Source organism: Budorcas taxicolor, chromosome 11, assembly GCF_023091745.1.
Source record: "Budorcas taxicolor isolate Tak-1 chromosome 11, Takin1.1, whole genome shotgun sequence".
Classification (NCBI taxonomy): domain Eukaryota; kingdom Metazoa; phylum Chordata; class Mammalia; order Artiodactyla; family Bovidae; genus Budorcas; species Budorcas taxicolor.
Window position 1 is genome coordinate 97,492,138 of NC_068920.1, and position 15,143 is coordinate 97,507,280.

At 34.4% G+C, this 15,143-nt stretch overlaps 1 protein-coding gene across 1 annotated transcript in view; it reads right to left on the minus strand.

The window, feature by feature from the left end:
- Positions 1-15,143, minus strand: part of CCDC88A (coiled-coil domain containing 88A) — a 114,397-nt gene that overhangs the window by 38,611 nt on the left and 60,643 nt on the right. Inside the window, exons 11-15 of the mRNA XM_052648821.1 lie at positions 14,969-15,115; positions 14,233-14,377; positions 9,135-9,319; positions 3,737-3,874; positions 1,213-2,283 (exon numbers count right to left, since the gene is read on the minus strand). Of these exons, the coding sequence (XP_052504781.1) occupies positions 1,213-2,283; positions 3,737-3,874; positions 9,135-9,319; positions 14,233-14,377; positions 14,969-15,115 (1,686 nt within the window). The remainder of the gene's footprint in view (positions 1-1,212; positions 2,284-3,736; positions 3,875-9,134; positions 9,320-14,232; positions 14,378-14,968; positions 15,116-15,143) is intronic.

Here is a 15,143-nt window from a genome sequence, read left to right on the forward strand (position 1 = left end):
TTTAAACCAGGAAAGACAGAAAGGCTGTTGCTGAACTTTTTATCAATTAAAAAATAGTCAAGCAAAAAAATTATAACCCAGTTCAAAGAGCAATGTTTTCCTTCTTCTATTTTGCTAACACCTTTTAACTTTTTAATGTTAAAAACTAAAAGGAGAAACTTATACTTGTGATTACACACCTTAGGTTTGAAAAGTGTGGGGGAAACAACATATATCCATTAACTTTTCATAGTGAACTAGAACTCTAGTGCGTATTTCTTTCATGAATATATGCTGGATACAACATATATTCTCCCATCACAAGCACCCCTCTCCCAGTGGGAGGCCTGACATTGATCTCAATAACTAGGGGGAATTCTTAGAGATCTGGGGACCAGGAACCTATTGTTTATGTGTGTGAGATTGTAGAACAACAGAACGGAAAAAGAAAAAGGATAATAATGATCCCTTTTCAACATCTCTTTAGCAGAAAGGCAGATTTCCCAGTGCAAGCATCTGCCAGAATGCAAATTTTTTTTTAAATTGAACTTAAAAGGTTATCATATATAGTAGAGCATACGGATAGCAAATAAACATTATTTGCTCTCTTCTGAGCTACACCAACCATTTATTGCCAATCTACTCCTATAAATTTTAGAATCCTTCATGATACACCGATCCAACCAACTACCAATTGTTCGGTGTTGAACAGATTTGCATTCTCTTGCTTATATTCTCTCAGTCAAAATCCAAGGGACTTTGAAATTTGAAAGATCTAGATGTGAATCCAGAAATCCAAACCTACCATTTTGTTCTTAAATAAGTTACTTAATGTCTCTGAACCCCAGTTTTCTAACCTAATGGAGGTAACAGAAATAAAGGATTGGTTGTAAAAATTATCCAGTATTTGGCACATAGCCAGTATTCAATAACTAGTAATTATCACATTCAGTAAGTTTTGATCATATATTTTAATACTACTTTGAAACAAAAGTGCAAAATTATAAGAAATAAGTCAGATACTAAATGGATAACTTATTAGTATAATTTCTTAAAAAATACAAATTGCATTCACTTCTTAATTTAACACAAGTTGGAAACTTGGAAAATTTTTAATTCTAAATTTCTACTTTGAACCATAAATAGATTATACAAATTACCATAATAAAGCTTAAAGAAGTTCTAAGTTAAAAAGATTTAAAAATTTGTGTGAAATTTAAGTAATTAACTTACCTCTCGTAATGTAACCAAAGTTTTTATATCAATAGTTGCTCTTTTCACAAGCTCTTTATTTTCTTTCTCTAATTCTTTCAGACGAATGCAGGATTCTTTATAAATACCAATCTCTTTGAAAAGGGTTTTGTTTTCTTTTTCCAAATTTCCAATTTTCACATTATTTTCTTCTAATGTGGTATCTTTTATTTCTGCTTGTTGCCGGAGTCTCTTATTTTCCTTCTCCAGTTGTTTTTTATCCTTTTCCAGTTGAGAAGTCTCTTGCTCTAATGATTTATTTTCTTTTTCCAGCTGTTCTAGTCTTTTGCTAGATATTTTTAACTCTTCTAGATTTTTCTGCAATGTTTGATTTTCCATCTCTAAGTCCTGTAGTTCACTTTCCAATTGTTGGATTTTTTTATTGCTGTTTTCAAGAGCTTTCTGTAGCCTTTGATTTTCTGTATCTAAACCCTGATAACTAACTTCTAAGCGTTCTGTTTTCTTGAAAGATGCTTTCATGAGCTCTAAACCTTTCTTAAGTTGTTCTTTTTCACTTTCCAGTTCTTTATTCTCTAGCTGTAGCTGAGCCATCTTCATGCTTGCACACTTCAAAGATTCCACACTCCTTCGAAGTTCTAAGTTCTCCTCATCAAGCTGGGAATTCTCTTTTTCCAGGGATTCTAACTGAAAAGTGAGGTTTTTAAAGCTATCCAATGTTTTTTTAAACTTCCTATTTTCTCTTTCTAACTCTGAATTTTCTTGTTCTAAGGCCTCAATTTTTTCACAAGTAATTTTTAAATTGGTTATCTTTTTCTGTAACAGTTCATTTTCTTTTTCAAGATGATGCAACTCATTTTCAAGTTCTTCTGCTCTTTCTCCTTTTTCTTTATAATGTTCCAATTCTTTTCTGATTTGCCTTTTCTCAAATTCAATCTTGCTTAGCTTGCTACTTGTTTCTTTGATAGATTCATGGAGAATTTTGTTTTCTTTTTCAATGTCTTTCACCCTTGCTTCAGCACTTATCTGGGAGCGCTGCCTTAAGGAGGACACGGTTTGATTCAGATGTTCATTTTCCTGTTCTAATATTTTAATCTAATTTAGTAAGAAAAAAAAAAAAGGAGAAAATTTAAAACTTAATGGAACATGAACTAAATATTTAAAAATTACATAGTTTTCTTCCTCCAAAAACTAGCAGGGAAATCAGATCATAAAAAGGTGCTAAAATTGTCTATTTTAATTTTAATTCTGACAAATATTTACTGAGAGATCACCATGTACATGTACTGCCAGGTCTTTAAATTTCATATCTTTAGGGAGTCCAAAATGTACAGGAACGGTTAAGAGAGATGAATATTAACCAAAATGATCTTCAGATTATATAGTGGTGATATGTTTCAAATTCATATATGAGTCTAGATGAAATGTATACACATATCTTCTTAAACATACATGCTTTTACATTCATTCAAGAAATTTCACAATGCATATATACAGGAAGACCTCAGTAAATACAGTATTTGCTCTATTATATGCGTAGATATGTATATCTATGTGTGTGTGTATGTATTTGTGTATATTCATTTCCTAAAAGAATTCTAATTTGGAAACATCAAAATAACCATATTCCTGGTACATTTAAAAATGAAAACATCCAATTTATAGTATGGTCTACTATAATGGTAATGGTTCTTAAAATACAGTGTGTTAACAATCAATTCCGAGAAACTTGTAAAAATAGAGATTCATGCTTAGCTCTAGAATTTTTGTTCCATCGCTCTATGGAAATGCATATTTTTACAGGTGTCCTAAGGACTAACCCTGGTGGTTCAGATGGTAAAGAGTCTCCCCTGCAATGCAGGAGACATGGTTCAATCCCTGGGTTGGGAAGATCCCCTGGAGAAGTAGACGGCAACCCACTCCAGTATTCTTGCCTGGAAAATCCCATGGACAGAGGAACCTGGCAGCCTACAGACCACAGGGTCACAAAGAGTTGGACATAACTGAGCAACTAACACTTTCAACTTTGAGGACTATAGCTCGATAATACAAATAATTTTACTTCTAAAAACTAGAAATTTTAAAACAGCCAGTTATTTAATCTATTTGATTGTCAGTTTCTTCAAGCATAACATGTAAATGACCAATAAAACTTGAGAGCAAGTATGAAAATATACAGAACAGTTGCTGCCACCACTTCAGTGGGATCAGAGTAGAGCTGCACTTCATCCCAATTTCATTCAGGGCCTTCAATATCTGCAGTCTCATTCCACTGACACTTGGAAAGCAATTCAGGCACAGGTACCACGAAATTTTCTATCAGACAACTATTAAGCACACTGACAATTTAAAAAATTCTAAGTTTTCTCTTCAACTTTTCAAAAATGCATGGGATAGAAAATGAGGTAAAACTATAGTTACTTTAAAACCTAAAAAGTTCTAAAATATTTCATTTAATGTTATTACAAAAATTTTACTGGCACAAACTTTAAAATAACTGTTGTTAATAAGTTTTAAGATCTGTTGCTTAATAAAAAAATTTATGAACCTGTCTCTCTGAATTTTCTCGAAGGGTTTCGATAGTTTTTTCAAGCTGAGCTTTTTCCTTCATTAGATCCTTGCTTAAATTCTGACAATTTTGAAGACTTTGCTTTTCTTGAATAATCTCATTTTCAAGGATTTCAACCTGGTGAAAATGAAATCACAAAACAATATATCATTAGTATTTCAAAATAGTGGAACCATGTAAAAACAAAAGCTAATCACTGAATAAAGGGTAGAAGACAGTTTTAGAATAGTGAAGTTTAAGAATTTCATAGAAAAATTCAAGTAGTATTTCAAGGAAATTTTAGCAGCTATCTAAAATACAGACATGATTATCTTTCTTGTCCTCTGCATCTTTGAAGGCAAATTTCCACTTCTAAACACAAACACAAATACAACTGCATACATGCACACATGCCACAGGAAGAATACACAAAACATACTGAAAAAAAACTCTCTTGACTTGAATGGATTTGTAAAATGGAAATTTAATTAGTCAAGGAATTTAGTGCACAAGAAGGAAAAGATGAGAAAATGAGACAGGAAGGAATTTGGATTAAAAAGAGAAAAAAGGGAGACTAGTAGAGAAAAAAAGATTTGAGCAAAACTCTAGCAAAGTATGAGGTTAACGAGCATGAAAAAGCAAATTCAACTTCAAAATATGCTATACTAGTGATTTCCCCATTATTATGTAACATATTCAAACCAGATAACCAAAAGAAAAAAAGATTTAGACATATAAAATATTCCACTTCACATTTAAATATTACCTAAATCCTTGTAACAACAGTAAGAAACTCTAAGAAATGATATTAATATCTCAAAAGCATAAAGTCACAAATCTTATTCAATAATTCACATTAAGTTTACACAATCAGGAACCTTTAAGCTATTAACAACTAATCTGGTTCTCACATTATATACTGAAATATATGGACAGCATTTATTTAATTAAACTCATTTGCTATATTAATGGAATTCAAATGAAACATTCAGTTTACAAAAGACATACGAAGAATTAATCAAAAATTGCTGGAATCACTAATTTACTAATTAGACTTTAAAGTTAATTTCAAAATAAAAATTCCAGATTTATAGTGGTGGCAAAAATAAAACCATTCCAAGTTCTAAATGGCCACTTCTGTTTTAACACTAATTTATTGTGAAATGCTTATTTGGTCAATGAATTAAAGATGATGCAAAGAATATTTTAAAAGAGAAAAAATCTTTCAAGAAAATCAAAGTGTCTATCTGCATTATCTAAGGCAGTGATTCTCATGGCATGGTTCCACAATAGCAGGATGAGTCTCACCTAGGAACTTCTTGGAAATGAGAATTCTTATCCCACCCAAGCCCTACCACATTAGAAACTCTGGGCATGGGGCTCAGCAATCCGTATCTCAACAAGTGCTGAAGGTTACTGTGATGAATACCTACCTATTCAAAGCTATTGGTCTAAAAACTAGGCAGATTTTCATAATCAAATCTAGAAACAGAGAATCCAAAGGAAAAACTAGACATAGCTGACACATGTAGAAGAATATTTATTACAGTATATTTTCCAGTGACCAAGAACTGGAAACAAAAGTGAAAGCACATTTTGAAGGGTATACATGATGGAGGGTATTCATGATAAAAATATCATGTACATCTTTATAATACGATTTCTATTTATGTATACTGTGTGTATGTGTTTGTGTAGGTAGAAAGCTATGCACAAATAAATTACTTGGTCTAACTGTCCCACAACAGGAAAATAGAGTATCTCAGAGATATTGCAAGTTTGGATCAAGACCACTGCAATAAAGTAAGTATCACAATTAAACGAGTCAAATGACTATTCTAAAAGCTATGTTTACCCCACACTGTAGTCTATTAAGTGTGCCATACCATTACGTCTAAAACAACCAATGTACATATCTTCCTTAAAAAATACTTCACTGCTAAAAAAAGTTAACCATCACCCGAGCTTTCAGCAAGTTTTAATCTTCTTGCTGGGGGAGTGTCTTGCCTAGATGCTGATGGCTGCTGACTGATCAGGGTAGTGGCTGCTGAAGGTTGGGATGGCTATGTAATTTCTTAAAGTAAAACAATAAAGTCTGCTCTGTCAGTTGACTCTTCCTTTCATGAACAATTTCTCTGTTGTATGCAAGGCTACAAAAACTTGTTTTTTCAAAATTGGAGTCACTTCTCTTAAACACAGCCACTGTTTTGTCAACTTTATGTAATATTTAAGTCCTCTGTTGATATTTCAACCAACTTCACAACATCTTCAACAGTAGACTCCGTCTCAAGAAACTTACTTTACTCATGCACAAGAAGTAACTCCTAATCCATTATAGCTGTATCATGAGATTGCAACAAATCAATCACATTTTCAGGCTCCATTTCTAGTTCTGGTTCTCTTGCTAATTTCTCCACATCTGCAATTACTTCCTCCACTGAAGCCTCTAAGTCATCCATGAGGGGTAGAATCAACTTCTTCCAAACCCCTGTTACCATTGTTATTTTTACCTCTTCCCATGAATCACGAATGTTTTTAATGGCATCTAGACCGGTAAGTTCTTTCCAGAAGGTTTTCAATTGACTTTGCCCAGACCCATCAGAGGAATCACTTTTGATGGCAGCTATAGCCTTACAAAATAAAGAGTAAGACTTCAAAGTCAATTTACTCTTTAATCTATGGGCCACAGAATGGATATTGTGTTAGTAAGCATGGAACAACATGAATCTCAATCCTAAGTCTCTAACAGAGCTCCTGGGGATCAGGTGCACTGTCAATGAGCAGACATATTTTGAAAGAAATTTTTGTTTGAGCAGTAGACCTCACAAGTGGGCCTAGAATAGTCAATAAACCATACTGTAAACAGATACGTTGTCATCCAGGCTTTGTTGTTCCATCAAGAGAGTATAGGGAAAGTAAGTACAGAGAGAACACATTAAGCAGAATTCTTAAGGGCCCTACGATTTTTGATACTGTAAATGACCACTGACTTCAACTCACCAGCTTCATTAGCCTCTAACAAGAAAGTCAGCCTGTCCTTTAAAGAAAAAAAATATATATTTATTTGGCTGTGCCAGGTCTTAGTTGTGGCATGCAGGATCTTTAGTTGTGGCATGTGGGATCCAGTTCCCTGACCAGGGATCAAGCCTAGGCCCCCTTCACTGGGAGTGTGGAGTCTTAGCCACTGGGACTGCCAGGGAAGAAACCTGTCCTTTGAAGCTTTGAACCTAGGCATTAATTAAACTCTTCCAGCTTTGAAAGTCCTAGATGGAATCTTGTTCCAATAGAAAGTCGTTTGTCTACACTAAAAATCTAGTTTAGTGTAGTCACCGTAATTAATTATATCTTCTGGAAAACTAAATACAGCTTCTACCTTAGTACGTGTTGTACTTTTATGTTATGGAAACATCTCTCCTTCAACCTCACAAACCAACCTCTAAAAGGTTAAGAGTTTTCTTCTGAGGCTTCCTCACCTCTCTCAGCCTTCACAGAACTGAAGAGAGGGCCTTGCTCTAGATTAGGCTTTGGCTTAAAGGAATGCTGTGGCTGGCATGTCTTCTATCCAGACCACTAAGACTTTCTCCATATCAGCAACAATGCTCTTTCATTTTCCTATCATTCAAAGTTCACTGAAAGTACTTTTAATTCAAGAACTTCTTTGCATGCACATCTTGGCTGACTGGTGTAGGAGGCCTACCTTTCAGTCTATCTCAGCTTAACACTCCTTCCTCACTATTTTTAATCATTTCTAGCTTGTGACTCGATTGTGAGAGTGAGAGATGTGCAACTACTCCTTTCACTTGAACACATACAGGCCACTCTAGGGTTATTAGTTGCCTAATTTCAATATTGTTGTGTCTCGGAATAGGGAGGTACAAGGAGAGGGAGAGAGATGGGGAAATCACCAGTCAGTGGAGAAGCTGGAACACCACATCACTTGATTAAGTTCACTGTCTTATATGGGTGCAGTCTATGCCACCCCAACACAATTAAAATACTAACATCAAAGATCACTGACAGAGATCACCATAACAAATACAATAACAATGAAAGAGTTTGAAAAATTGTGAGAATCACCAAAATGCGACACAGACACATGAAGTAAGCAAACGCTATTAGAAAAATAGTGCTGAGAGACTTGTTTGAAGCAGGGTTGCCTCAAACTTTCAAGTTGTAAACAACAACAACAGCAATTATCTGTGACGTGCAATAAAGTACTATGCAATAAAATAAGGTAAGCTTGTTATTTCTTTTCAAAGTCTACTTAAATTCAGGTTTCATAATCCCTGAACTGTGGCCTCTAAATACCACTGTCGACTAAAAGAAAGAAGGGCTTTTTAGAGAAATGGCTGTGTCCAGGTCTGAAGCAGGAAATGTTTCAGAGGATAGTCACAGCAGAGAGCAAGAAAGCTCTCCAGGAATGCTCAGGTCATGTCATAAGGATTCAGGTAGCAGCTTAAAAGAGTTGGGAGGGTAAGAAAAATGCAGTGTATTAAAATACGTGAAATATTTTTAAATCTGTGAGTTTATCATGACACCACAACAAACTCAATAATTATCTCAGGAGGATATGAGAGAACCAATTTATTACTAGGAAACCAGTAAATAAAGGACAAGAATCAAACATTCATCCCACTTTACCCACCCTAAGAGTTGTTCCTCAGAGTAACTAACAGTGGTTTATTTTTTAACCCAGCATTTTTTTAAAAAAAGAAATTTTCCTTACAGAAACACTCTAGCTACCAAATTAAGAATGGATGATATACTATCAGGATTTTGTACCCTCTGATTAATAAAGGGATCTAAACCAATGATTTTCTATGACTACAAACATCACTTTCTTCAACAGAAAAACTACTAGGAAAGAAGAGTAAATCTATAGACTAAAAAAGACTTAAGGGACACATCAACTGATTGAACATACCAATCTTATTTGGATTTATATTTTAAAAATATTTGAATATACTTATATTCAAAAATAGAAAAAAAATTTTTAAAATCATAATAGATTTGAGAAACTGAAATGCTGATCAAAAGCTATAATTTTTTAAGTGTGATATCATAACTGTTCTTTTTAAAAATTCCTTACTTTTTAGAAATTTATAACTGAGATATTTATTGGTAAGACATTACCATGTCTAGGACTTACTTCAAAATTATCTGGTGGTTGCACAGACAGTATCAAGGGTAGAAGTAAGATTAGTTGTAAGATAATAACTGTTGAACTTGAATGAGTCTAAGAGTACATTCACTTCATATTTATATAAGTTTGAAATCTATATAATAAGTTAAAATAATATTGAGGTATAATAAAAGTTGGAAAATAAATGTTCTATCTAAACACTATTTACTTTTACATATACCTTTTTTACATTATATTAAACATTAATTTTTATACCTTCTTACTTAATCTTTGATTTTCTTTTTCAATTTTCAGGATTTTGGAGGTGGTGCCTTCAGCAGAATCCATAGTACTCCGAAGCTCTTCTACAGTTTTTGTCAAACTCTGATTTTCCATCTCCAACTTCAACAATCTACTTGATGTCAATTCATTCACCTCATGGCCCAAGGATTTTTGTGGTGCTGTAATATTGAAAAATATGACACTGGTAAAACTATGCTTACTCTTCACTATTTAAAATACTTAGTGTAAATACACTAAATCATCTGATCCTTAACTTTAATAAAGTTATACAAGATAGACACAATAAAAAAACAGAGATAAATACAGGTAAATCTTTAAATTCTAATGCATTCAGAAGTGGGGGCTTTCCTGGTGGCTCAGTGGTAAAGAACCTGCCTGCAATGCAGGAGACACAGGAGATGAAGGTTCGATCCCTGGGTCGGGAAGACACCCTGGAGAAGGAAATGGCAACCCACTCCAGTATTTTTGCCTGGAGAATCCCATGAACAGAGGAGCCTGGCTACAGTCCATAGGGTTGCAAAGAGTCAGACACAACTGAAGCGACTTAGCACACACACGTGCACGTATCCACAAGCATTCTAGTGGGAAAAAAAGTACAAAATTTAGACTGAAGTCACTAGACTTTTAGTCCTAATTCCGTGAGAAAGCAACTTTAACCTCAATGAATCTTAGCTTACTTGGACAAAATATAGTTACTATCCTGTGTATCTAACAGAGTTACTGTGTGACTCAAATAACAAGTTTAAAGCATATTCTATGCCACATCTTCAAAGATTAAAAAAGGGAAAACAGTTTGAAGGGGGAAAAAAAATCCCAATCTGATTCTGAGAAAGGCAAGACAGTACTATACACAGGTCACTTCAAAAAAAAGTCTTTCTCTAAATGCAGAATCTAGTTAATTAAGTATAAAGAGCAACAACCAGTCCATTTTGCCAATGGAAATCATCTTTCTAAGCAGCTTTTGGAATTATATTTTTTAAAATAAGAAAACTCAGTTTAAAACATCTGGAAATGTTTTCCAGTAAGCCAAAAATAATTATTTTCTAATAACTGTATAACAGACTCATTAAATATTTTGAAGATATAAAAATATTAGGATTCACAAATGAAATATGACACTTAGAATTTATTTTGAAATCCTAGATTTCAGGAAAGGAAATGAACAGAAATACAGGAGGGCATTTCTAGGTCTGTCTACTTTGTATATGTTTGAAATCCTCCATCATGAAAATCAAACACACACACACACACACACACAAACCATGTATCCCCACAAGTCATACATTCTTTTTTTGTAAAAATCAGGTAGAGTAAAATATCTCCTAAGATTAAGAAAGCCTCAATTCTTATTTCAAGTTTTTGTTCTAGTCAGCACACTGTTAATCTTCTATTAAAAGCTGGTATCATAGATAGTCAATGACTTCATAAATTTTATTAGTTGTCCATGTCTTAAGTAAAACTGATTTCAATTAAACAAGATCAGGCTACAAAACATGATATGCCTTAACAAAACTTTCAATACTAGGTGCTTCAAAGAAACTTCAAGCCATCCTACAAAGAATAAAAAGGATGCATACAACACATTTTTAACATGGGAGAATGTCTATGTTATATTTTGGATGAAAAAAGGAACCCTGACTGTACATACACACTGATGATAATATATAAAATAAATGTATGTATAGAAAAATTCTAGAAGCAAATTTTGTGAAACGTAAAAGGCAAGAAATTATTAGTGACTTTGATTTCCTTCTTTACATTTTTCACGTTCAACAAATTTTCTAGAAAGTTCCTTGTACAGTTAAAAAGACTACACTATACTAATATTCTGTTCTATGACTGCAGCAAAACAAGTGATATAATAATAATAATAATAAAACACTCAAATGCTATTTACAAGGTGTTCTAAAGAGTTTCATTAACAAATTCAACTCTCACAACAGCCCCACCAGATAGTCCTTACTATTACTGTCCCCACCTAACAGCTGAGAAAACTCCCAACAGTGTAATTTTAACTACTTGAATAGTTAAGTTCAGTCACTCAGTCGTGTCTGACTCTTTGCAACCCCGTGAACTGAACCACGTCAAGCCTCCCTGTCCATCACCAACTCCTGGAGTCCACCCAAACCCATGTCCATTGAGTCGGTAATGCCATCCAGCCATCTCATCCTCTGTCGTCCCCTTCTCCTCCTGCCCTCAATCTTTCCCAACATCAGGATCTTTTCAAATGAGTCAGCTCTTTGCATCAGATGGCCAAGTATTGGAGTTTCAGCTTCAGCATCAGTCCTACCAATTAACACCTAGGACTGATCTCCGTTAGGATGGACTGGTTGGATCTCCTTGCAGTCCAAGGGACTCTCAAGAGTATTCTCCAACACCACAGTTCAAAAGCATCAATTCTTCAGCGCTCAGCTTTCTTCACAGTCCAACTCTCACATCCGCACATGACCACTGGAAAAACCACAGCCTTGACTAGACAGACCTTTGAGGACAAAATAATGTCTCTGCTTTTTAATATGCTGTCTAGGTTGGTCATAACTTTCCTTCCAAGGAGTAAGCATCTTTTAATTTCATGGCTGCAATCACCATCTACAGTGATTTTGGAGCCCAGAAAAATAGTCAGCCACTGTTTCCCCATCTATTTGTCATGAAGTGATGGGACCAGATGCCATGATCTTCGTTTTCTGAATGTTGAGCTTTAAGCCAACTTTTTCACTCTCCTCTTTCACTTTCATCATGAGGCACTTTAGTTTTTCTTCACTTTCTGCCAAAAGGGTGGTATCATCTGCATATCTGAGGTTATTGATTTTCTCCTGGCAATTTTGATTCCAGCTTGTACTTCCTTCAACCCAGAGTTTCTTATGATGTACTCTGTATATAAGTTAAATAAGCAGGATGACAATATAAAGCCTTGACGTACTTTTTTTAATTTTATTTTTATTTTTACTTTATTTTACAATACTGTATTGGTTTTGCCATACACTGACATGAATCCGCCACGGGTGTACATGAGTTCCCAATTCTGAACCCCCCTCCCACCTCCCACCTCATATCATCTCTCTGGATCATCCCCGTGCACCAGCCCCAAGCATCCTGTATCGAACATAGACTGGCGATTCATTTCTTACATGATAGTATACATGTTTCAATGCCATTCCCCCAAATCATCCCACCCTCTCCCTCTCCCTCACAGTCCAAAAGACTGTTCTTTACATCTGTGTCTCTTTTGCTGTCTCGCATACAGGGTTATCCTTACCATCTTTCTAAATTCCATATATATGCATTAGTATACTGTATTGGTGTTTTTCTTTCTGGCTTACTTCACTCTGTATAATCGGCTCCAGTTTCATCCATCTCATTAGAACTGATTCAAATATATTCTTTTTAATGGCTGAGTAATACTCCACTGTGTATATGTACCACAGCTTTCTTATCCATTCATCTGCTGATGGACATCTAGGTTGTTTCCATGTCCTGGCTATTATAAACAGTGCTGCGATGAACACTGGGGTACATGTGTCTCTTTCAATTCTTTTTCCTATTTGGAACCAATCTGTTGTTCCATGTCCAGTTCTAATTGTTGCTTCCTGACGTGCATACAGGTTTCTCAAGAGGCAGGTTAGGTGGTCTGTTATTCCCATCTCTTGAAGAACTTGCCTCAGATTCTTGTGATCCACACAGTCAAAGACTTTGGCATAGTCAATAAAGAAGAAATAGATGTTTTTCTAGAACTCTCTTGCTTTTCCCATGATCCAGCGGATGTTGGCAATTTGATCTCTGGTTCCTCTGCCTTTTCTAAAACCAGCTACAACATCTGGAAGTTCACAGTTCACATACTGCTGAAGCCTGGCTTGGACAATTTTGAGCGTTACTTTACTAGCGTGTGAGATGAGTGCAATTGTGCGGTAGTTTGAGCAATCTTTGGCATTGCCTTTCTTTGGGGTTGGAATGAAAACGGACCTTTTCCAGTCTTGTGGCCACTGCTGAGTTTTCCAAATTTGCTGGCATATTGAGTGCAGTAGAAAACATTTAAATCTGAATTGTTTTCTTTGTAACTCAATTCACATGGAATACAATTAAAAAGTTCCACAAATGTTTTATGTAACACCTCTTGGCAAGTTCATTGGCTGAGTATCATGACTTACTATGAAGTCAATTTACATGAGGTCCCAGACTTGGAATTAGGTTCCCAAGTGTAAAATTAGGAAAAGCCTAATAGTATAAATATGACAATTCATCTGCAGAAATTACCATTTTTTAGCACCAGGCTATAAGCTCTCAGAGCCTGATACAATAAAACAGGTATAATAATGTAAATACTGGTTTACTGAGAAATTGGGGAACCAGTCTAATTGAAACAAATGTGACTGGGGTATAATTTCAATAAAGTATATCAATATTAGCAAACTCAAAGTTTTAACACAAAAGGCCACATTGTATGTATGTGTCTAGCTTTAATAAAGAGGACAAGTTAATGTGGAGGCAGAGACATAGAGCCAAAAGTTAAATATTTATCTGAGGTCTTTTATTACCTCCCAAGTATAAGTGGGCTTGAACAACTGGTAGGTATAATCCTAAAATGGCAATGACACATGGATGAAAGTAACTGTAAAGATCCTTAAATTGCTTTATTCTGGTTACATATTCACCAAAGAATATTCCCATTACATTCTGATGTCCTATTTAGGTTTGCCTACAGTCAAAGAACAGGTTGACCAGTAAATATGACTTTTCTGTTCTATTTAGTAGATGATTATATCTCTCAAAATACATTAATAAACCGATACCCCCATTTCTTGGGATATTAACATGAAATAGTGCCTAAACAATGGATCAAATCTGTTACTGCACTCAAAGTTGAGCTGTAAGAGACACAGAGATAAGGATCGAACCCAGAATTGTGGAAATTAATATATTCTTCTGTGAAATCCTATCTAGGGAGATATCTGGTCTTTTGAGACATTTCTGGTCAAGGAAAATAAAGAACAGTAAGAAAATATCCAGAAATGTAAGCATATATACAATGTCATTTATTCATTTATCCATTTAAATAAAACAGTATCAGAAATACCTTCAGAAAGTTCACTAGTTCTAGATATTTGTTCCAGTTCCCAGCCAAGATGTAATGATTCGTCCATACTTTGCTTCTGTGCCATTTCCAAAGTCATATTTTCTTCCATTAATTCTTCAATCTTTTTTCTATCCATATCACGTTCCTTTTTTATTGGCAGAGTAGGGAGAGAAAAGAAAGCTAAGAAACAGTACAATTTCAAGCTAATATTGTATTACTTTATAAATTTCAATTATCAGAAACTATATAAGTTAAATTTTGAGTTCCTTAAAATTTTCACAATTTGAAGCTCTTTATAATAATCAATTATATTTATTACTGCTGGTCCTTAAACTGATCAGTTGTCTGACCTCCTTTTAAAGTGATTTTTGGGGACACTGAAAACACTTCTTCACAGTCATTATATTGTTCTAGTCACATAACAAATGACTTCTGATCCAATGCTAAATTTTAGCAATAGTTGTATTTCTATAGTCTAAAAAATGTTTACACAATAGCTTATTAGGGTTTTCTCAAAAGAAGTAGAAAAATTAATAAATAATACCCCTTTGTAAGAAAGGCAGAAATTTCTTCTACTCCTGAACTTACATAAAATCAGGAGCATCTAATTTATTTAGTTCTCACTTTTCTGTTAAGACCTTAAGAACACTAGCCATCCTTATCACTATAGGGAAATCAGATGAATCTTAGAATTTTTACTTAGAAGCTATGTAATGGATCTACCTTATACACTTACCATTTCCATATCATGCAGTTTAGCCTTCAGTTGTAAATTCTCTTTTTCTAATTCATGCAATTTATCAGAACGAGCTCGAGTTCCTTCTAATTGGTCTTCCAACATGGTTTTTGTTTCCAATAAAACTTGATTGTCTTCTTTTAATTCCTATAAAAATTTCAAGGAGGCTTTATTG